At 41.9% G+C, this 23,826-nt stretch overlaps 1 protein-coding gene and 1 long non-coding RNA gene across 7 annotated transcripts; one reads left to right on the forward strand and one right to left on the reverse strand.

Annotated features, from left to right (window-relative positions):
• Positions 1-12,572: 12,572 nt before the first annotated feature.
• On the forward strand, positions 12,573-14,172 carry LOC110536364. Its single transcript, XR_002475419.2, has 2 exons — positions 12,573-13,624; positions 13,661-14,172. It is a non-coding gene; the product is annotated as an uncharacterized LOC110536364 (long non-coding RNA).
• LOC110536363 (ubiquitin-associated domain-containing protein 1) lies at positions 14,059-23,466 on the reverse strand. Of its 6 annotated transcripts, XM_021622111.2 has the most exons (12): positions 23,010-23,465; positions 22,519-22,639; positions 22,185-22,258; positions 21,861-21,968; positions 21,586-21,630; positions 21,383-21,485; positions 18,960-19,068; positions 18,448-18,721; positions 18,066-18,152; positions 17,447-17,585; positions 17,184-17,313; positions 14,059-16,761 (listed from the first exon to the last, which is right to left on the reverse strand). In XM_021622111.2, exons 1-11 carry the CDS (start codon positions 23,145-23,147, stop codon positions 17,198-17,200), a joined length of 1,314 nt encoding a protein of 437 aa, XP_021477786.1. In that variant the 5' UTR covers positions 23,148-23,465; the 3' UTR covers positions 14,059-16,761; positions 17,184-17,197. The 6 variants fall into 6 exon arrangements, with proteins under 6 accessions (XP_021477786.1, XP_021477787.1, XP_021477785.1 ...); XM_021622112.2 differs by having other exon boundaries at positions 14,059-17,313; positions 21,861-21,965; positions 23,010-23,466; XM_021622110.2 differs by having other exon boundaries at positions 14,059-17,313.
• Between the last annotated feature and the right edge of the window lie 360 nt (positions 23,467-23,826).

Here is a 23,826-nt window from a genome sequence, read left to right on the forward strand (position 1 = left end):
TCTCTGAACAGATATATTTCATTTCTGAACAGCCAATAAAATAAGTAATTGAACTTGAATTTATAAACAGTCTCACAAATGTGATTAATAAAACGCAACAACTATATTTGTTCTAGCTGATATATTTTTTCCTGAATCTAATCCCTATAGTCGTGTCCAGAGAGACAGACACATATTGGTTAGCCCAGTTTGAGACAAACACAGCCACAGCTGTACATTCCCTGGGCTAAAAATATGAAATATGTCTCATCTTCACTATGAAGTAAATCTCCTAAACTTGTTTCCCTTCATTCAATGAGGCTTTGTCATACCCACCAGGTGGGTTATCTGGCTTTTGGACCGCACATGGAAGTGTTGACATAATGGAACTGGGGATATTCTCAGTTGTTCATTTGTCAAATGCATCCCAAATGGCACCCTATTCCCTATATAGTGCACGTATCTTGACCAGAGCCCTATTATACCAGGTCCCATAGCCAAAATGAGTGCCCATTAAAGAGAATAGGGTGCCATTTGGGATTCATGCTTAAAGATACACTCCTGTCTCCTTTTCACCTCATTAATCACCTGATTTACCTAACAAAAGGCTCATCTCAGAAGGTGGTCCAGTTATTTCATGACATATCATGCTCCTCTATTTTTCCCACAAGCATGGAGGGAGGCCGATGACATCAGACCAACTCCTTGAAGATTGCAGTTGTGTCTAAAAACACTATTTTGCTCAAAATGACTTGTTTTGTCCTTAAGTGTGTGAACATTACTGTATTTATACTTGGGATATTGTTCAGGAAAAGGTTTTAAAAATAGCTGGACTGCATCTTTAACTCAGATATCTGTCACCATTTAGAGCAACGGGCTATATATATTTGGATTGTCACATACATTTTGAATCTTGTTTCATCGTACTGTACTCCACTTCTGGTACATGGTGTACACCTGTAAGGTGCATCTATAACACCTGCAAGGTACAAGTACATCTATAACACCTTCAATGTACAAGTACATCTATAACACTGTGGTGTAAGTCTACATCTATAACACTGTGGTGTAAGTCTACATCTATAACACTGTGGTGTAAGTCTACATCTATAACACTGTGGTGTAAGTCTATATCTATAACACTGTGGTGTTAGTCTACATCTATAACACTGTGGTGTAAGTCTACATCTATAACACTGTGGTGTTAGTCTACATCTATAACACTGTGGTGTTAGTCTGCAGCTATAACACTGTGCTGTAAGTCTACATCTATAACACTGTGGTGTTAGTCTACATCTATAACACTGTGGTGTAAGTCTACAGCTATAACACTGTGGTGTAAGTCTACATCTATAACACTGTGGTGTAAGTCTACATCTATAACACTGGTGTAAGTCTATATCTATAACACTGTGGTGTAAGTCTACATCTATAACACTGTGGTGTAAGTCTACATCTATAACACTGTGGTGTAAGTCTACATCTATGATACTGTGGTGTAAGTCTACATCTATAACACTGTGGTGTAAGTCTACATCTATAACACTGTGGTGTAAGTCTACAGCTATAACACTGTGGTGTAAGTCTACAGCTATAACACTGTGGTGTAAGTCTACATCTATAACACTGTGGTGTAAGCCTACATCTATAACACTGTGGTGTAAGTCTGTTGTACCTGCCAGCTGTAGAGCTTGTAGCGTAGCCCCAGCTGTCTGTAGTCAATGACCACGTTCCCTCTCATGTGTTTCTGAGCCGAGATACAGTCATTCAGAGCCTCCTCCAGCCTGCAGAACACACACACACACACACGCAGACAGAGTGGGAGGGAGAGGGATGTCAGATATAATGGCTGCCTTTTGTAATCTAAAACATGAATAGACAGCCATTTTCCTTCATATGTTAATCGATGTCTAAACGCTGTACATACACATTGACCTGTACATCCTGTCGTTTACTTTAATAAAGGAGAGAACAACATCAGATGACAGAAGAGGAACCATAACGTTGTACAGTGATCTCTTTACCTGCTAGCCATTATGAGTGTTCCAGCTCTTTGGAAAAAGCCAACTGCAAGTCGCTCATCCTTGGCTATGGTCTGGTCTAAAGCCTTCACAGGGCGACAGATAAATATTAGACGCACTCACATACACACACAAAGAAGTCCTTTCAGAGATTGATCAGTCACTCGACAGCAGTCCTCCAGACTTACCTGGATGGCAGGCTCCAGCTGCCCCAGGGCAAGGTGAGCAGAGGCAGTCAGAAACAGAGTACGGGAGGTAGGTTCAGTGATCTGGTTCAGTTTAGACAGGGCTCCCTTCCAGTCTCTGGCATCCACTGCCTTCACTGCTTCATCCCACAACCGCAACAGCTCTGTGTACAACATCGTCCTGTGATAGGAACATTTCTTTATATATATTTATTTTAAAGTTGTACCTCAAAAAAGTTAGGACAAGTGGGGATCAAAATAACTGTACACACAAGGCACTTTTTAAGAGGCAATCTGGAATTGGTAAATGCACTATATAAGACTTTTAAATACATTATATATAGCCATTGTAGTTTATATAGCTCCTTTGTTGCTTTTCGAATCCCAGATAGTCCCTTTAAACAATTACCTTGTCGTGTCTGAGTGCAATGAAGAAAGTAACTAGATTACTATGACAAAATGTAAGCCTACAGTGTAATAACTGGGGTGGTATCCTTTATGAATGAAAACACAAAAGAAAAAAAATAGGTTGCTCTTCATCATACTCAGCAAACACAGCATAGAGATGTAGACAGAGTGACTCTTAAAGAGTATCCAAGCCTTTCATACATAATTAAATATCTACTCAAACAAATATTAATGATGTGAAAAATAATCATCTCTACTTACAGGTGCTCCCACACTAAAAACATAAACAAAAGGAAAGAAGTTTGATGTTAGAGAGTCAGGGAGACTCAAACCGATTGTCAAAGGTTCCTGGAAAGGTATGCCAGCTTAGCACCTTCAGTCCCGCTGCGAGGCTGCAAGCTATGAGTGCAGTGAGGAAGTCACCACCCTGCACTACAAGGAAGTCATCCTCCCTTGCATTTCCTGCAAACAAGGCAGGGAATGCACCAGCGATGCACCAAATGTCACCCTACACCCTATATAGCGCATTACTTTTGACCAGAGCCCTATGGGTACCCTATACAGTGCAATCGGAAAGTATTCAGACCCCTTGACTTTTTTCACATTATATATATATATATATATATATATATATATATATATATAGTGAGGCCTGATAGAGAGGCATCTCCACCCTCCTACCTACCAATATTACATTTACATAAGTATTCAGACCCTTTACTCAGTACAATGTTGAAGTCTGAGGTCCTGAGCACTCTAGAGCAGGTTTTCATCAAGGATTTCTTTGTACTTTGCTTCGTTCATCTTTCCCTCGATCCTGACTAGTTTCCCAGTCGCTGCCGCTGAAAAACATCCTCACAGCATGACGCTGCAACCACCATGCTTCAATGTAGAGATGGTGCCAGGTTTCCTTCAGACGTGACGCTTGACATTCAGGCCAAAGAGATCAATCTTGGTCTCATCAGACCAGAGAATCTTGTTTCTCACAGTCTGAGAGTCCTTTAGGTGCCTTTTGGCAAACGCCTGTCATGTGCCCTTTACTGAGGAGTGGATTCCGTCTGGCCATTCAACCATAAAGGCCTGATTGACAGAATGCTGCAGAGATAGATGTCCTTCTGGAAGGTTCTCCCATCTCCACAGAGGAACTCTGGTGCTCTCTCAGAGTGACCATTGGGTTCTTGGTCTTATCAAGGCCCTTCTCCCCGATTGCTCAGTTTGGCCTGGCAGCCAGCTATAGGAAGAGTCTTGGTGGTTCCGAACTTCTTCCATTTAAGAATGATGGAGGCCACTGTGTTCTTGGGGACCTTCAATGCTGCAGAAATGTTTTGGTACCCTTACCCAGATCTGTGCCTCGACACAATCCTGTCTCTGAGCTCTACAGACAATTCCTTTGACCTCATAGCTTGGTTTTTGGTCTGACATGCACTTTTCAAGGTTGGGACCTTATATAGGCAGGTGAATGCATTTCCAAATCATGACCAATCAATTGAATTTACCACAGGTGGACTCCAATCAAGTTGCAGAAACATCTCAAGGATGATCAATGGAAACAAGATGCATCTAAGCTCTATTTCGAGTCTCAAAGCTAACGGTCAAAAATATTTATGTAAATAAGGCATTTTATGTTTTTTGCAAAACACATTTGCAAACAAAATAATAATTACAACTGATTTTGCTTGGTCATTATGGGGCATTGTGTGTAGATTGATTGATTTAATACATTTTAGAATAAGGCTGTAACGTAACAAAATGTGGAAAAAGGGAAGGGGTCAGAAAACTTTCCAAATACACTGTAAACAGAGTTGGGCGGATTGCTTGACATTTTGTTATCCGTGCTGATTACAGTTACACGACACAAAGTAATCAGTAACGTAATCCGTTGGATTACTCTAAATGAGTAACTTAATTCAATTACTTTGGATGGAACTGAATATTTTATAAGTTCTTTAAACCTATTTTAATATTTAGTTTTCTTTTGTTCTAGAATTTATTTCTCAATATAATGAACTTCGGCATTGTCTTCTTTAAAAGTAGACTTGAACACCATGTTACAGATTGTAAAGTAGCTGCACAGATTTGTTCAATTTCAGCACATTATAAGGAGAAATATGATGTAAGACAATTCTATGTTCTGTACAGCAGCATGCTCAGGCCCATCCCTTGGAACATGGCGCACCCTAAAACTTTACATGGATTTGATGAGTATCAGTAGTGATGGGCACCAACATGGAAATTCTGTAGCCTATCCATACCAGTTGCAGGGTAGGGGTTTAGGAGCTCGTGTGCTTATTTTGCCACTGATTAAAGGAGACCGAGAGGAACGGATCTGCCAGCCTGGACTCAGGGGTAGACGTAACATAGTAAATGTAAATCTGGGACACGCCAATTAGTATGATATGATACATTTAATATGTTATATATATGTGGATGTCCATCATCCACTTCGCATGATACTGCATGGTAAGAATTACAATTAGCATAATATGTTACCAATTGCAATTTGTTGTGGGGAGGATTAGCTAACATGCTAAGTAGTTGCAAAATAGCTATAAAGTAGTAAGTAGTTGCAAAGTTCCTGATTAGATAAAATGCTAAAGTTGTCCGTGATGAGATTCAAACACACAACCTTTGGGTTGCTAGATGTTCGCGTTACATGCCCACCTATCCACCCCACCCACCCACCCTACTTCCGTTTTTGCCTTAAGTAACCATCTGTCTTATGTAACCACAACATATCATACTCATTTGAGTGTCCCGGATGAACATTTACTATGTTACGTCTAATCTATGAGACCAGGCTGGACATGCACAGGTAGGTTTATGAGAGCTCTATGTAGTCCAGACGACTGTCTGTTGTTTGTCCGCAAAACGTTTTATTTTTATTTGTCCAATAGACTCATGTTTTAATTGCTGTTTGCAACTGTTTGGACTAATGATTACACCCCTGGTGTGAATATTATGTAAGCCTATCCTTTTCAACCAGTCTGAATATAATCAAAAACCCATCCACGCCTCTGATGGCCCATCAGCTAGAGACTGAGGTGGGACCATGTCAGAAGGTCTATGCACTAAACAGCAGCATCACTGAAGTGTATCAAATTGTAATATTGATATTAGATGAAGTAATCCATAATGTAATCAGCTGTTTTTAAGACTGTAACTGTAATCCAATTACACATAATAAAATGTTTAAAACATAATCCCTGTTACATGTAATCCTTTACTACCCATCCCTGCCTATATAGCACATTACATTTGAACAGAGTCGTAGAGTGAACTAAATAGGGTGTGGAATGGAATGGTGCCATTTGGGACATTACCCAGGACAGTGATAATAGCACGTACACAATCGCTTTTCACATGCAATTACAAAGGTGTGCTGATTCCCACAGGGAGAGATCACTGAAGGTACACAATGAGGTTGATTGAGTAATAACATCATGGCTGAGTCACACACTTATAATAAAAACTCACTATGAATCATTTCATGACAAGAAAGCATTCATTTACATTCTGGTATTTCAAAGTGACATTTGACCCTTTGACTTGAAATGGAAGTTTGTGAGGAGGAAGAAGGAAGAAATATGATCTGACATAGTTTCCATAAAGTTTGACCCGGCCGTCTCTAATCTCTGTTTTCTTTGAGCAATCAACTTTCCAATTGAATGATAGTTTAGGCTTACAACCCGTGGCACATACAAGAAGTATATGACATCACATCTCAGTTTCCATTGTATATTGCTTCAAGTTTGTAAGATTTTTATTTAGATCCTGTGTGAAATCATCATTCAGGATAGAGGTATGGTGACACCTCTCTAACCTGGGGAAAACAAAGATGACCTGGCTGACGTGCAAACCGATATTTCATTTTTCAAATTGGTTAAAATTAGATGAGGGTTAAGGTAATGGTCAGTTATAGATTTTGGCTAGTCGGGCTGTCAATGGGATGTTGGTCAGACAAGTCCCCTTAGTCTCTCCCCTCTAACCCTGAGGTGCTACGATGATACTAGAGGAGGCTGGTGGGAGGAGCTATAGGAGTACAGGCTCATAATAAGGGCTGGAATGGAATTAGAGTGTTGCTGGATCGAATCCCAGAGCTGACAAGCCCCTGAGCAATGAAGGTACCCCCCCCCCCCCCCCCCCGCGGGAGACACATTTCAGTTGAATACATTCAGTTGGACAACTGACTAGGTATCCCCATTCCGTTTCTCTTTCATAGCTAGAATGGAATCAATGGATCGGAGTCAAACGTGGTTTCCATCTGTTTGATACCGTTCCATATATTCCATTCCAGCCATTACAATGAACCTATCATCCTATAGCTCTTCCCACCAGCCTCCACTCGATAACACTATACCCCATAGTTACCCCACAGTGTACAGCAAGAAGAAGACATCTTATCACATGGTTTGGTACCATCTAGTGGATACCATGGAGAACTGCAACCAGAAGTGAAAAATCTCTGCTACTTTTCCTCCAATCATGGCTCCCTGTTGCATGATAGGCCCACTCATGATAGGCCCAAGCAACAAAATACTTCGAAAAGAAGTTGTGCGTTGACATAATGAACATAGAACATAATCTGCATTGATCTCATGAAACTTTATTGAACAGCAGACAATATAAACAGAACAACCAACCCCATAGCTATCTAAAAGCTTAGCAATGCCTATTGCACCAAAACAACAACAACAATCTGTATTAGCCCACATCCCTTGAATAAATTCAATAGACATCATCCCCATATTGAAGATACATGAAATATGTCATAATAGAATCTTAATGCAATTTCTTATACTTGGGATGATGTTTAACTGGAACGGACAGGCTGATAGATAGCACAGCAAATTCATTGTATCATCAAGCATGTATTTTTCACAGCTTCGCTCATGTGTGACACCTTCAAAGCTCCTTCTGCAGCTCCTATTGCAGCTCCTACTGCAGCTCCTACTGCAGCTACTATTGCATCTCCTACTGCAGCTCCTACTGCAGCTCCTATTGCAGATCATACTACAGCTCCGACTGCAGCTCATATTGCAGCTCCTACTGTAGCTCCTACTAATGAACCAACTCAACTGGTCCTCCAACTATTCCCATATTTATTTATTTTTTAAAATTTTATTTCACCTTTATTTAACCAGGTAGGAAAGTTGAGAACAAGTTCTCATTTACAATTGTGACCTGGCCAAGATAAAGCAAAGCAGTTCGACACATACAACGACACAGAGTTACACATGGAGTAAAAGAAACATACAGTCAATAATACAGTATAAACAAGTCTATATACGATGTGAGCAAATGAGGTGAGAGAAGGGAGGTAAAGGCAACAAAAAAAAAGGCCATGGTGGCAAAGTCAATACAATATAGCAAGTTAAACACTGGAATGGTAGATTTGCAGTGGAAGAATGTGCAAAGTAGAAATAAAAATAATGGGGTGCAAAGGAGCAAAATAAATACAGTAGGGAAAGAGGTAGTTGTTTGGGCTAAATTATAGGTGGGCTATATACAGGTGCAGTAATCTGTGAGCTGCTCTGACAGTTGGTGCTTAAAGCTAGTGAGGGAGATAAGTGTTTCCAGTTTCAGAGATTTTTGCAGTTCGTTCCAGTCATTGGCAGCAGAGAACTGGAAGGAGAGGCGGCCAAAGAAAGAATTGGTTTTGGGGGTAACCAGAGAGATATACCTGCTGGAGCGCGTGCTACAGGTGGGTGATGCTATGGTGACCAGCGAGCTGAGATAAGGGGGGACTTTACCTAGCAGGGTCTTGTAGATGACATGGAGCCAGTGGGTTTGGCGATGAGTATGAAGCGAGGGCCAGCCAACGAGAGCGTACAGGTCGCAATGGTGGGTAGTTTATGGGGCTTTGGTGACAAAACGGATTGCACTGTGATAGACTGCATCCAATTTATTGAGTAGGGTATTGGAGGCTATTTTGTAAATGACATCGCCGAAGTCGAGGATTGGTAGGATGGTCAGTTTTACAAGGGTATGTTTGGCAGCAGAGGTGAAGGATGCTTTGTTGCGAAATAGGAAGTCAATTCTAGATTAACTTTGGATTGGAGATGTTTGATGTGGGTCTGGAAGGAGAGTTTACAGTCTAACCAGACACCTAGGTATTTGTAGTTGTCCACGTATTCTAAGTCAGAGCCGTCCAGAGTAAGAGTAGTGATGTTGGACAGGCGGGCAGGTGCAGGCAGCGATCGGTTGAAGAGCATGCATTTAGTTTTACTTGTATTTAAGAGCAATTGGAGGCCACGGAAGGAGAATTGTATGGCATTGAAGATTGCCTGGAGGGTTGTTAACACAGTGTCCAAAGAAGAGAGAGGTGGATCAGAGACTCACCAGTAGCAAGAGCGACATCATTGATGTATACAGAGAAGAGAGTCGGTCCAAGATTTGTACCCTGTGGCACCCCCATAGAGACTGCCAGAGGTGCGGACAGCAACCCATGACCAGCTCTGAAACCAGATTGCATAGCAGAGAAGGTATGGTGAGATTCCAACAATCTGTTTGTTGACTTGGCTTTCAAAGACCTTAGAAAGGCAGGGTAGGATAGGTATAGGTCTGTAGCAGTTTGGGTCAAGAGTGTCCCCCCCTTTGAAGAGGGGGATGACCGCAGCTGCTTTCCAATCTTTGGGAATCTCAGACGACACGAAAGAGAGGTTGAACAGGCTAGTAATAGGGATGGCAACAATTTCGGCAGATAATTTTAGAAAGAAAGGGTCCAGATTGTCTAGCCCAGCTGATTTGTAGGGGTCCAGAATTTGCAGCTCTTTCAGAACATCAGCTTACTGGATTTGGGAGAAGGAGAAATGGGGAAGGCTTGGGCGAGTTGCTGTGGGGGGTGCAGTGTTGTTGACCAGGGTAGGAGTAGCCAGGTGGAAAGCATGGCCAGCCGTAGAAAAATGCTGATTGAAATTCTCAATTATAGTGGATTTATCAGTGGTGACAGTGTTTCCTATCTTCAGTGCAGTGGGCAGCTGGGAGGAGGTGTTCTTATTCTCCATGGACTTTACAGTGTCCCAGAACTTTTTTGAGTTAGTGTTGCAGGAAGCAAATTTCTGCTTGAAAAAGCTAGCCTTGGCTTTTCTAACTGCCTGTGTATAATGGTTTCTAGCTTCCCTGAACAGCTGCATATCACGGGGGCTGTTCGATGCAAATGCAGAACGCCATAGGATGTTTTTGTGTTGGTTAAGGACAGTCAGGTCTGGGGAGAACCAAGGGCTATATCTGTTCCTGGTTCTAAATTTCTTGAATGGGGCATGCTTATTTAAGATGGTTAGGAAGGCATTTAAAAAAAATAACCAGGCATCCTCTACTGACAGGATGAGATCAATATCCTTCCAGGATACCCCAGCCAGGTTGATTAGAAAGGCCTGCTCGCTGAAGTGTTTCAGAGAGTGTTTGACAGTGATGAGTGGAGGTCGTTTGACCGCTGACCCATTACGGATGCAGGAAATTAGGCAGTGATCGCTGAGATATTGGTTGAAGACAGCAGAGGTGTATTTAGAGGGCAAGTTGGTTAGGATGATATCTATGAGGGTGCCCGTGTTTACGGCTTTGGGGAGGTACCTGGTAGGTTCATTTATTAATTTGTGTGAGATTGAGGGCATCAAGCTTAGATTGTAGGATGGCTGGGGTGTTAAGCATGTGCCAGTTTAGGTCGCCTAGCAGCACAAGCTCTGAAGATAGATGGGGGGCAATCAGTTCACATATGGTGTAGCAGCTCCACATGCAGGAACCATGTCTGCTCCAACACCTGCTCTTAACAAACCCAATTATGTTCTCCCCATCAGACGACCGAGGCGGGCGTCTGGCAAAAACCTCTACAGTCCTCTCTCAGTCTGTAGAAATAGACAGAGTTGAGGCAGAGGTCAACAATGACCCATGGATAAAGTCTATGGTCATGTTGAATGGAGGGGGTCGCTACACCAGTGGAGGCTGGTGGGAGGAGCTATAAGAGAACAGGCTCATTGTAATGGCTGGAATGGCATAAATGGAACGGAGTCAAACGTGGTTTCCATATATTTGATGTGTTTGATACCGTTCCAATTATTCCATTCCAGTCATTGCAATGAGCTCGTCCTCCTATATCTCCCCCCACCAGCCTATTCACTACACCAATGAGATGTTCCAGGAGGCAAAGAGAGTGATTGAAGAAGAGAAAATACATTTTTTTATATATATAAAAAAAATGGAATATCTACATAGGCGTACAGAGGCCCATTATCAGCAACCATCACTCCTATGTTTCAATGGCACGCTGTGTTAGCTAATCGAAGTTATAGCCACAGTCTAGGACATTTACGGTCATTAGTTAAAACATTTTTATTTTATCTACTTAAAATGTACAACATTTTTGTTACTGATGCTGTTCTGTGGCCAAACATTTTGGAATGTTTGCCACAAATAAAAGTATTAAAAACACATATTTACTTAATTTCACAATCTCCACATCTCTAAACTTTTTGCAACTGGTTTAAATGTAGTTAGGCCCAGAGCCTTCTGTTCACGCAAACAGGATAGACCCAATAAACAAGCTCTTAAATCTTTTCATTGTTCAAACTTGAAAGTGAAAATCTGTCTGAAAAGTTCTTCGAACTCTGTCGATCAGTTTATGGAGGATAACAATGTGCAGAGGCTGGTTCAGAAAGGTGGGGTTGGATACCACATGTTCAATCACCATGACACCAGCAACAATAATCAGATTAGAGAACTTTTTAGGAAAAATAGAAACCAGACTGATAAAAACAGATTAGCTGGTCATGGCACTGGAGAAATGCAGCTACAGTAGTTACATTATCATCACTGCAGCAATTCTGATTGGCTGATGATAGTAAAGTGTTTGGCAAACAGTTTGAAAACATGACCCTGACCTCCCGGGTGGCGCAGTTGTGCGACAGAGCCTGGGCGCGAACCCAGAGTCTCTGATGGCACAGCTGGCGCTGCAGTACAGCTTGGTCGGTAGGGATGTCTTTGTCTCATCGCGCACCAGCGACTCATGTGTCGGGCCGGGCGCAGTGCGCGCTAACCAAGGTTGCCAGGTGCACAGTGTTTCCTCCGGCACATTGGTGCGGCTGGCTTCCGGGTTGGATGCGCGCTGTGTTAAGAAGAAGTGCGGCTAGGTTGGGTTGTGTATCGGAGGACGCATGACTTTCAACCTTCGTCTCTCCCGAGCCCGTAGTTGTAGCGATGAGACAAGATAGTAGCTACCACAACAATTGGATACCACGAAATTGGGGAGAAAAAGGGGTAAAAAAATAAATAAATAAAAAAAAGGGATAGGAGGGAGAGAAGGGACAGTGACAGGGCAGGAGGGGTGGTGGCCAGGACAGGAGGGATGGGAGGGACAGAAGGGACAGTGGTAGGGACGGGAGGGGTGGCTCCACAGCAGCACAGCACACCCTCCTTAGTGATGTTGCTGAAACCTAATCAACACCGTCTCTCCAGCAACACAGCACACCCTCCTTAGTGATGTTGCTGAAACCTCATCAACACCGTCTCTCCAGCAACACAGCACAGCCTCCTTTGCTTTGTAGCTCAACCCTCAGCAGCACCGTCTCTCCAGCAACACAGAGACAATAAACACACTGCATTGGTCTTGCTGGTACCTTCAAATCAAAATTCATGAAACGTGGTGGGGAAAATATGTTGTTCTAACTTTTTCTTTGTCAACATGAGCCCTGTGTTGTATAATGCTGAACCATTGACCAATAGTGTCTTCTAGTGGTGCTTTCTGAGAGTGAGTCACACGTGAACTGGTGGGCAGGATTGTAAAGTAAGTCGTCTCTGATTCACTCAGACACTAACTGCTAGGCTGTTCAGGCCTCAAGCCACCCAGTCCAACAAACAAGGTCACACCACCTTATGGAACAGTAGCATCTATCCAAAATTGACTCAGGTAGCCATCTTCCTTGACAGGATGGAAAGGAACTGTAAAGATGCTGTTGTATTTCAGAAGACAATGAAACACAAAATTTGACCTCTCTCGCATCAGTTAAATTCAAAAGCGTTTAATTGGTACTACATTTGAGAAGTGATGTTACAAAGCTTTTCACATTTTCCACAGGTGAGAAGTGAACAAATTCACATGAATATGACCCGGAGTGAGAAACTAGATCAGGTCCCGGTTTCCCAAAAGCATCTTAAGGCCACATTCATTGAACTTAGCCTTAAAGCTGCAATCAGCAGTAGACACAATAAAAAGTGGCCTCCTCACCGCTGGTTCAGGTAAAAAGCTGAGGGATCAAATCAAATCGAAGGGATGGGGCTGGAGAACTATAAGGACTGATCATACATGATATCAAAATTAGAGTTTTAACAACATTTTGAGGGTATATAGTGTTTGTTTAAATGTCCATTGTTTACAAATACTGGTGTAAAACAAGCTTATATTTTGGTTCTGATGGGGTATGACAGTTAATCTAAGCTCATGAGGCATGTATGAATTATATTATTCAAGAATTAATGGGTACATATCAACTTCTAAGTCCAAAAATGGATGCAGCAACTGCTGATTGCCCTAACCTTTGATGCTTGCAGATCTGAAACGGTCTGGATAGGCATAACCAGTGTAGTAGTGGTGGAGTTCCACCATATTGCCTACTCCTTACGTATCTGCAAACATGCTAAGGTTAGATCCACGTACTGGTTAGTACCAAGGGCGTAGGGGTAGGGAGCATATTGGGACCAACTGCAAGACAAGAGTTGGGCAAACTGAGAGGAGTAAATTAATGACCAGACAAATACCATATACCAAGTACCTGTGCTACTTGTCAGGTGTCAGTGCTGTTATCCAATCAACAGACAACAGAATGATCAGGTGCCAATGCTGTTACCTAATAAAAAAAGACAACAGAACAGTGAGTGCTTTTACTTAATCAACAGAACTGTCAGGTGTGTGTTGTTCCCTAATCAACAGAACTGTCAGGTGTGTGTTGTTCCCTAATCAACAGAACTGTCAGGTGTGTGTTGTTCCCTAATCAACAGAACTGTCAGGTGTCAGTGTTATTCCCTAATCAACAGAACTGTCAGGTGTCAGTGTTATTCCCTAATCAACAGAACTGTCAGGTGTCAGTTTTATTCCCTAATCAACAGAACTGTCAGGTGTCGGTACTGCACACAAATGCAACCTGAGAACACTGCTTTAGTGAAGACACATTAAGCAGCACAGGCCAGTGATGTCCGATTTTTGCTTAATAAATGCTATTAGTGGTGCCATAGTAAAAATGTCAATATGTTTCAACATTAGATAACCTGCAGCATAGTCTGGGCTGGCTAATGCTAGAACAGAATGGCATCCAGGCTATAGATTGTTTCACATCTATAAAAAAAACCACAGTCTCGTCGGTATGAAATGCATTGAGCACCTATGATACTCTCTCGCTCTCTCGTTAACAGGTCCACACTATCTAAGGGAGATTAGAAGTTCCCCCCATTTCAGGTAAACAAAGCACAGGATTCAAAAGAAAACAGCAACAGAAATGCTTTTAATGTAATTGTGATTTGAATGACAGTAGCCCCGAGCGAGGCTAGTCGGTTTAACAGAATGAGAGAGTATATTGCATAGGTTGTTAATACCGGACAGTATAGTATGGAAACCCAGTAAAAACAATCCAACTGCCAAGATGACTCTCACACACTAAAATACCCCTTATTAAGCACTGATCAAAGACCAATCTAGCCTTTCAGCTCCTGATGGCTGAAGTTTGTACTTAGAGTCTTCTACCTTTCAGTCTCTGCAGTTGGGAAATACATGATTTGATATTGGATTACTATGGAAAAACAAAAACGGGCCATGTTGTTATAACAAATAACACTAGCCATGATAGAAAACTTTGCCACAGCATCCTAGACCTGTATACAGAAAGGCAGACAATGTCGTCTTCTCCCCCTCCATCTATACAAATGCTTTGAACATTCAAAAATGCTACATTGCTCGACAGATCCGTGACCTGCTAGTGAAAAACGTATTTTCTGAAAATGTGTATAGATCTATTTTGTAAAGAAATTGTAATTCAATAACTTGAAGTGCAAATTTCAGATTCTCTAAAATGTAATATTAATAAGAGCAAGTAACTATTTTGGCTAAAATATAAATAAACACACAATTCAAGCAAATACTTCTCCATTAAAAAACATTTAAATAATTGTCAAATATTGCATTTTACCAAACCATACTTAGTGACGCTCTGTTCAATAAGCCAGGTTATCATGGATCAGTTAAAGCCTTAAGTCAAATTGTTGCACAACAGGAGTAGAGATTTGCCTCATGGTGGCATAGCTAGAAAAAAACAGCCTCCCTGAGCAAAGTCACATCAACACTACAATTCAAATATTGAATAAAACACTCAAAGCTTGGCAAAACACACCATGCATCCTTCATGTTCTTCTTTTAGATTAAATTCACAATGAAAACAAAGTATTTGTCCCAAATGGCACCGTAATCCCCAATAGTGCACTACTTTTAACTAGGACCCATAGGGCTCTGGTCAATACTAGTGCACTATTTAGGGAACGTGGTGCATTTGGGAAGCACACTAGAGCCCCATAAATCAGTCATATTGAATCATATGTAACAAAAGCAGTACTAGTGTTTCTGGGAAGTCACTTACTGTTATTATAAATGACTGTCAAAGGATATAGAATAAACATACAGCCCCACTAACCCATTGCATTTCACACATTCCTAACAATCAAATATGTATTCTAACAGGTCTACAAAACTCAAGTCCATCTATAGATTCTAGCTATTGCACAACAAGAAACTGTATTATTATAGTTTGAACTGGTCTGTCTGGTGACAAGGCAAGTCATCTCACAGTCAATAATAAGTTCATGTTTTGGTTAAATAGCTCACATCTACTTTGCTCTCAAAAGTACAACGGCCCACCACTAGACTAGCAGTTTTACTTAGCTCAGTATACCACCACATGTAAAATTCTTCAATGCATTGGCTTACATATTGATACCTAGTTTGCTTCATTGCAGGAAGGAATGATATACACCTTCGCATCACTCAAACGATAACCTTTGAATCATTTATGTGATGTTCGTGGATCAAGCCTCAATTTCCCCTGAAACCTATCATACTGTATTCTGGTCCCAGATCTGTTGTTGCTCTTGTCAGCTCCATTACTCATTGTCAAGCCAAATATGGTTTGACACAATCAGAGACAATGAGTTGGCATGATAGCACAAACAGACTGGCACTCAGGCCAACCATACCACCCATTGGCAGAAAATGTATTTCTCAGGAGTTCCAGGAGTAATATTTTGCCTGCTGAAGTGAGCTGTGGTAAGAGTATTGAGAACAGGCGCAGAATCAGAGCACATTGAGAATGTATACATAGGTCTCGAGATAAAGCAGGACCAAAGACCATTATTACACGGACTTGACTTCACAGACACTAAAAAGACAGCTTATAATACTTTTCTAAAATAGGCAACAAAAAAGTAGCAGTTAAATAAATATTTGGGAGAAGCACAAAGAAAATGTCCTCATTTACTTTTCCACGTCTTTGAGTAGTGACTCACAGCAGGTTCCCAAGGTTGAACAGAGTGAAAGGTGAAGTGTCTGACCACCCACATCTACCTGGGGTGCATTCATTAGTGCCAGTGTAGTAAAATATCTTACAATGAAAACAATAATTTCTATTGGACAAATTCAGATAGGCCCTTCCCCGTTTTAATCCATTTGCTTCCTACTTAATACACCCCTGTACCTCTACACTCTACTGACGGTGATAAGCACAACCGTTGCCCTCTAACATCACCTGGGGCTTAATCATTCAGAAAGATGAAGAGTAACAAAACGTTCAGATAAAAATACATCATTTAGAACATACATTCTTCTTTGTCAGAGAGAATCCATGTCAGTTCTATATGTTACATTTCTATCTAAATTTAAGTCATTTATTAGAATCTCTTATCCAGAGGGACTTACAGTAGTGAGGGCATACATTTCCATACTGTTACCCTGTGGGAATGTTGCAGATGGTGCCACACGGGAAACTCTGCAACATTCTGAACCTTTCAACCTTTTGAACACACCCCTGGCTAGTACTGAATCCTGGTTCCCTCGACACACAACAGTTAGGGTGCATGTTCACAGGCAGCCCTGTCTTCAACCAAATGATACGGACTTGACTGCTTGCCCTGAAGTCATTCGCCTTTGATGAAATGTAGCAATTTAAGGAAACAAATGAAACTGTAATTGATATTTAAATATTGCAAAACATACAAAAGCTGATTTTAAAGTGTAAACATTGTTTTGATGCCTGATGGTCATTTTTTTTTGTACATGGATAAATTTTAAATAAATCATGTAGGTCTTAACTATAAATTGTTCTTATTAAAATGTAAAAAACAACAATTCTTATAATTGTTATAATCATGTTAACATTGTTCTATTTTCTGTGGTATAAATAGATATATCTGTCACATCTCCATCTTCTGAACTCTTACATTTACACATCTTCTCCGGCTTTGACTTTTCAAGGCAAAAACAATACTCGTCACAGCCGTGCAGACACACACACACACACACACCTACATACAAATGCACACGCCTACACACAAAACGCACACACACCGTTTGTGCAGTGTCTACGTGCGGTTGAGTGTCTGGAAGATTCTGGAGATCTGCAGCATAACAGGCCCAGTCTCAGGGTCGTTCATCCACTGGGTGCTGTTCAGAGGGTTCTCCAACATGTCCTCAAACGCTGCATAAAGACAACAAGGGTTTTAGAGGCTAACCTGCTGTGTGACCCTACAGTACACACAACAGAAAACATAATCAAATGGTAACACATTAAAAAGCCCCTTGTGTTTGTGTGTAACAGCTGTCGCTCCTACCCAGCAGTGTTTTGGGGTTGGTGAGGCCCAGCTGGACCACGGGGTTCTCCAGGATGGCCTGGAACAGAGGACTGTTGGTGTCGATGCCTTTATCCAGGTCCTCTGGAGACGGCTTCCTGTCCCCCAGCAGCCACTCACACTGCAGGATGACAACACGATAAGCAACCAGCAGCCACTCACTCTGCAAACACGTTAACCGATCAGCAACCACTTACTCACACAGAGGGACAACAAGATGTTTAGATCAGTTAGTCAACTCCTCTGAAACTAGGATGGTCAATAGAGAATCAGGTCTCTATCCCAATGACAACATGGCCAAAGGGCGTGAAAAGCAGTTAAATCATTCCTTCCTCTCTTGTATAAATTTATTTATTCTGCATCTAGAATGTCTCATTGAATACAAGACGAACGCATCATATAGATAGAAGATAGAGTGCTCCTGAAAGACCTAAGTGTCATATACTTCATGCTAGCAGATACCTATAGACTTCCAGTCATTGCGCTAACGGTAGTTAGCATTGGCTCTCGAAACTCCCTCCAACTTCCTTCAAACTGGACAGACATAGAAATGGTATCCACAAGTTAATCTGACTATGGGGTAGTATCCCTTTAAACTTACCGCAGCGTCCTGTTGGTTGTTGTTGACTCTCAGAGCATCGACCACCTCCTTCTCATCGAAACCCATCTCCATTAAAGCAATGACTGCCTGCAGAGTTAGACAGCAAAGAGTCTACTCATTCATCTGTGTGAGTTGACAGTTTATATAGTCAATACTTTCATTCCACAAGACATTTGTCATTCTAACAAGCTTTTGTAACAATATGATCAATAGAGTCTTATCACACCACAAGTCCAATAATCACAACACAGGTAGCATTCAGCAACCGAGTCCATAACTGAACGGCATCACATTACAAACACTTTGTGTAAGCTAGCTACAAGTATCAGTGTTAGCTTGGTACATCCCAGGCCAGGACATTGGGACCCAAAGTGACACTCACCCGTGAGTCGGGCCTGAACTCTCTTTTCCTTCGGATTCTCTTGAAGATCTCAGTGAGCTCATCCTGCCTGGCTCCGGTGACAGCGTCGTCTGTGCTGGTCTGGGAGAGGGTGCGGAGGAGGCTGGGACGGAAGGCGGAGGCCGAGATAGAATGGACCAGGGGGGGAGCTGTGGCCCCTACTGCTCCTGGGGTGTCCTGGCCAGGCAGGGGGGTGTCCACCGTGGGGTCATCTACGTGCTCAATCAGCCACTCCATGGCCTGGGTCACCGACATGCTGCAGGATGGAGGCAGTGAAGGAGGGGCATGGTTAAAACTGTTGTTTCTGTAGTTTCACACTCTTCAGTTCAGATATGGCTCTCTTGTTGTGATTCAAACAACTGGCGATTCTGTATACACTTCACTGATATGACCACTGACCAGTAACATGGACATAAGACTACACTCGTTGTGTCAGTGATTCTGATGTAGAGTCTGACTCCTGCTGCCGCTAAGTATAATTGATTGTGACTCACTGATTGAGTCTGAGAGCTTTGATGGCTCTGCTCTCAGGGAAACCCATCTCAGTCAGCTGCTGAAGGGCCGTCTCATCCACCCGGTCCTCATCATCCTCATCCAGCATGGCTGACAATCACACACAGACACACATTGTTAGTGAACTGGAATAATAGTATAATACACTTGTCACTCATGAACAGCCTTGGTCAGTATTCCAAAATGGTGTAGCTGGTCCGCACTCAAAAAGGAGATTCAAGGTTTCTTTTTAGTATTTATTTAATTTAGGGGTAGGTAGATGGACAAATGTTTCAGCCTTAGTTAGTGTCATTCAAAAATAACAATATATACTCTTTATATACAAAAGTATGTGAACACCCCTTCAAAATTTGTGGATTCGGCTATTTCAGCCACACCCGTTGCTGACAGGTGTATAACGTCGAGCACACAGCCATGCAATCTCCGTTGACAAACATTGGCAGTAGAATGGCTTTAATGAAGAGCTCAGTGACTTTCAACATGGCACCGTCATAGGATGCCACCTTTCCAACAAGTCAGTTCCTCAAATTTCTGCCCTGCTAAAGCTGCCCCAGTCAACTGTAAGCGCTGTTATTGTGAAGTGGAAACATCTAGGAGCAGCAACGGCTCAGCCGTGATGCGGTAGGCCACACAAGCTCACAGAACAGGACCGCAGACTTCTGAAGCACATAGTGAGTAAAAATCATGTTCTCGGTTGCAACACTCACTACAGAGTTCCAAACTGCCTCTGGAAGCAACGCCAGCACAATAACTGTTCATAGAAAGCTTAATGAAATGTGATTCCATGGCCGAGCAGCCGCACACAAGCCTAAGATTACCACGCGCAATGCGTGGTAGTGGCTGGAGTGGTGTACGCCACTGTACTCTGGGGCAGTGGAATCACGTTTCACCATCTGGCAGTTCAGCGGAGAAATCTGGGTTTGGCGGATGCCAGGAGAACACTACTTGCCTCGATTCATAGTGCCAACTGTAAAGTTTAGTGGAGGAGGAATAATGGTCTAGGGCTGTTTTTCATGGTTTTTGGCTAGGCCCCTTAGTTCCAGTGAAGGGAAATCTTAACACTACAGCATACAATGACATTCTAGACTATTCTGTGCTTCCAACTTTGTGGCAACAGTTTGGGGAAGGCCCTTTCTTGTTTAAGCATGACAATGCCCTCGTGCACAAAACGAGATCCATACAGAAATGGTTTGTTGAGATCAGTGTGGAAGAACTTGACTGGCCTGCACAGAGCCCTGACCTTAACTCCATCGAACACCTTTGGGATGAATTCGAACGCTGAATGCGAGTCAGGCATAATCGCCCAACATCAGTGCCTGACCTCACGAACGCAAATGGCTGAATGGAAGCAAGTCCCAGCAGCAATGTTGCAACACCTAGTGGGAAACCTTGCCAGAAGCACAGAGACTGTTATAGCAGCAAGGTGCAGACCAACTCCATTTTAATGCCCATGATGCTGCCACCCCCATGCTTCACGGTTGGGATGGTGTTCTTCAGCTTGCAAGCCTCCCCCTTTTTCCTCCAAACATAACGGTTGGTCAAACGGTTCTATTTTTGTTTCATCAGACCAGAGGACATTTTTCCAAAAAGCACAATCTTTGTCCCCATGTGCAGTTGAAAACCATAGTCTGGCTTTTTTATGGCGGTTTTTGAGCAGTGGCCTTGCTGAGCGGCCTTTCAGGTTATGTCAATATTGGACTGGTTTTACTGTGGATATAGATACTTTTGTACCTGTTTCCTCCAGCATCTTCACAAGGTCATTTGCTGTTGTTCTGGGATTGATTTGCACTTCTCGCACCAAAGTACGCTCATCTCTAGGAGACAGAACGCATCTCCTTCCTGAGCAATAAGACGGCTGCGTGCTCCCATGGTGTTTATACTGGGGTACTATTATTTTACAGATGAAGGCAGAACCTTCAGGCGTTTGGAAATTGCTCCCAAGAATGAACCAGACTTGTGGAGGTCTACAGTTTTTTTCTGAGGTCTTGGCTGATTTCTTTTGATTTTCCCATGATGTCAAGCAAAGAGGCACGGAAGGTAGGTTTGAAGGTAGGCCTTGAAATACATCCACAGGTACACCACCAATTGACTCAAATGAAGTCAATTTGCCTATCAGAAGCTTCTAAAGCCATGACATAATTTTCTGGAATTTTCCAAGTTGTTTAAAGGCACAGTCAACTTAGTGTATGTAAACTTCTGACCCACTGGAATTGTGATAGTGAATTATAAGTGAAATAATGTGCCTGTAAACAATTGTTGGAAAAATGTATTGTGTCATGCACAAAGTAGATGTCCTAACCGACTTTCCTAAACTATAGTTTGTTCACAAGAAATTTGTGGATTGGTTGAAAAATGAGTTTTAAGGCAAATGTTTTTGGAGTGTAACAGCGTCTGCATGTTGTACCATTGGCCTTTTTGAAGAGCTCCACAGCATCAGGATTCAATGCGAGAAGCTTCTGGGCCACTTCAATGAGAGACACAAGGATTTTCCTAAGTTCCGTCTGAAACTGAAGGAAAATGTACACACATGCACACATAAACAATAATTAATACTCAATTTTTTGGACTGAGGTTCATGGCATAACATTGAGAGCATTATCAACTTGCCAGGTCTCCCGTGGGAATGAGGTCTTCTGACCTCAATGGGATTTCCTAATTAAATAAAGGGTTACATAAACATAAAATCTTAGCACCAGAAATTTAGAACAGGCTTAATACGACAAACTTTACTCATTTTAACCTGCCTCTGATTATTGTGCAGACCCATGAAATTCAGGACTAGTTGAATTTCAGTACAATAGTCAGTGGAACACTCCTCCAGTGCTTTGAACCATGCATTAGGCCAGGTTATTTACAATAGTGTACAATCCTACTGTACATACGTCTCTGATGTTGTGCTGGGTGACAGTGCGGTCAGTGTGGCGGGTGGACAGGCCAGCGGTGGCCTTCAGGATAGCTTCCTTATCTGGAGCCTTGTTATCTTGCTTCTTCTGACAGACAGGGAGGAATCACACACAGACAATAATCCCAGACAGTACAAATAGTTAGATGTAAGAAGTTTGTTATATTACTTGTCCATGGTTCTATCCATATCAGCAATCTATTAAACATTTCAGTCTGATGAAGGGTGCCTATTTAGTGTCAGCGCTGAGTTAGATAACCCACAAAACAACACAATTAAACGAGAGTAAATAAATCTGTTTTACCTTTTCCTCTGCAGATATATCCGCCATTTTCGGAGGGGGTGGCGGTGGTCTCTTCTTTATCAGTAGAAGAACATCTAAAACCGAAGGGATCTCTGTAACTTCCTAGCATAATTTTTTTTGTGTATTGATTGTATATCGTTGTCGTTGAATTTTGTGTGACTGTCCTTGTCTATCAGTGTATCAGTGTTTTGTTGCTTGTCATGTTTTGTGTGGACCTCAGGAACAGTAGCTGCTGCTTCTGAAAAAGCTAATAGGGAGCCAAATAAACAAATAACACTCACTAAATGTTTGTGGTGAAAATGTAAACATTGAGACAACTTTGTGACTTCCATACCTTTATCTTTTAAATTTTCATCTGAAACGGTTTTTGTTTCCATGAGGATCCTCTCTGTGGCAGCATGGACAAGTTTGTGGTGTGTGAGTGTTTTGGGGTCTTCAAGACTTCCATGTACATACTGAAAAACAATCAAACCCCAACATTATCCCACAGGCAGGAACAATTAGCAGTACTTTTACCCTGGTAAAATACTAGCTACAGTGTCATAAGCAGTTTGTAATTGGTCATGTATAGGCTAGCTAGACTTACATCAATAGCCAGACTCATTTCGAAAGGTACCAATTATTTCTGCATTACACTAGGAGCATTGTGCCTAGTTTGCAGGTTTAGAGACTAGACAGCTTGCGAGCCAACTTGCTAAATTATAAATAGCAGTGTCTACCCAGTTACTATAAATACGGAACCACTGACAATTTCAACTGGGCCTGCAAACAGCTACAATTTCACCACGGGCAAACACCAATGAGCAAGCAGGAAAATAAACATACATGTTTCAAGCACTTCTCTTTGAGTTTTTCAATAGTGGTATCCTCTGTAACTTCTTCCAACCACTCCGTACCCTCCATTGTACAAATATGGATTTTTAATATTTTTCCAGCGAATATCTTCTCTTCTTGCACAAACATAGCTGTAGCCTTGGTGTGTAGCTTGATAGCTACCAGTCCAGTGATGTTGGCTTGCTGTTACGGCTAGCTTGCTAACGTTAGCGCGCTAACTGGCGTCTTCGAAAACCAGCGACAACAGTGCAAACGCCTGCACTTTTAATTTTCAGAGCATTTTCAGACAGTCTGGTCGTAATTTAACGAAATAGCAGTCTACTGACGTTATTTCGCTAAAAATATTTGTTTACTTTCCTTCAAGAGTCGAGCAGCCAGCCGAAGACCATATTTTGTTGGTAACGATTGACCTCTGAACCCAGGCAACGTAGTGTTGGCCCTGTGCATAGTGGGAGTTGTAGTTACGTTTACGTCTTAAATCCTTCTTTGCAATATCCTTTTTTTGGACTTATACATTTCTAACCATTGATTCTTTAAGAATATAACGCCTTATGAGCTTAGTTCAACTGTTGAACCCGGCAATGAGGATCCCAAAAATCCAATGGCTACCCTGACAATTTGCATTGACCACCTTTTTATTTCAAATCAAATCAAATCAAATGTTATTTGTCACATACACACGGTTAGCAGATGTTAATGCGAGTGTAGCGAAATGCTTGTGCTTCTAGTTCCGACCATGCAGTAATAACCAACAAGTAATCTAACTAACAATTCCAAAACTACTGTCTTATACACAGTGTAAGGGGAT

This window comes from Oncorhynchus mykiss, chromosome 11, assembly GCF_013265735.2.
Source record: "Oncorhynchus mykiss isolate Arlee chromosome 11, USDA_OmykA_1.1, whole genome shotgun sequence".
In the NCBI taxonomy this organism is placed as follows: domain Eukaryota; kingdom Metazoa; phylum Chordata; class Actinopteri; order Salmoniformes; family Salmonidae; genus Oncorhynchus; species Oncorhynchus mykiss.

Bases quoted from the DNA above. Each gene is read 5' to 3' on its own strand.
- LOC110536363 (XM_021622111.2), bottom strand. From the start codon at position 23,147: ATGTTTGTGCAAGAAGAGAAGATATTCGCTGGAAAAATATTAAAAATC. The intron at 18,153-18,447 runs GTGAGTGTCACT...CTAACTCTGCAG, and splicing joins AGTTCAGGCCCGACTCACGG to GCAGTCATTGCTTTAATGGA. The intron at 17,586-18,065 runs GTAAGTTTAAAG...GTCATCCTGCAG, and splicing joins ACAACCAACAGGACGCTGCG to TGTGAGTGGCTGCTGGGGGA.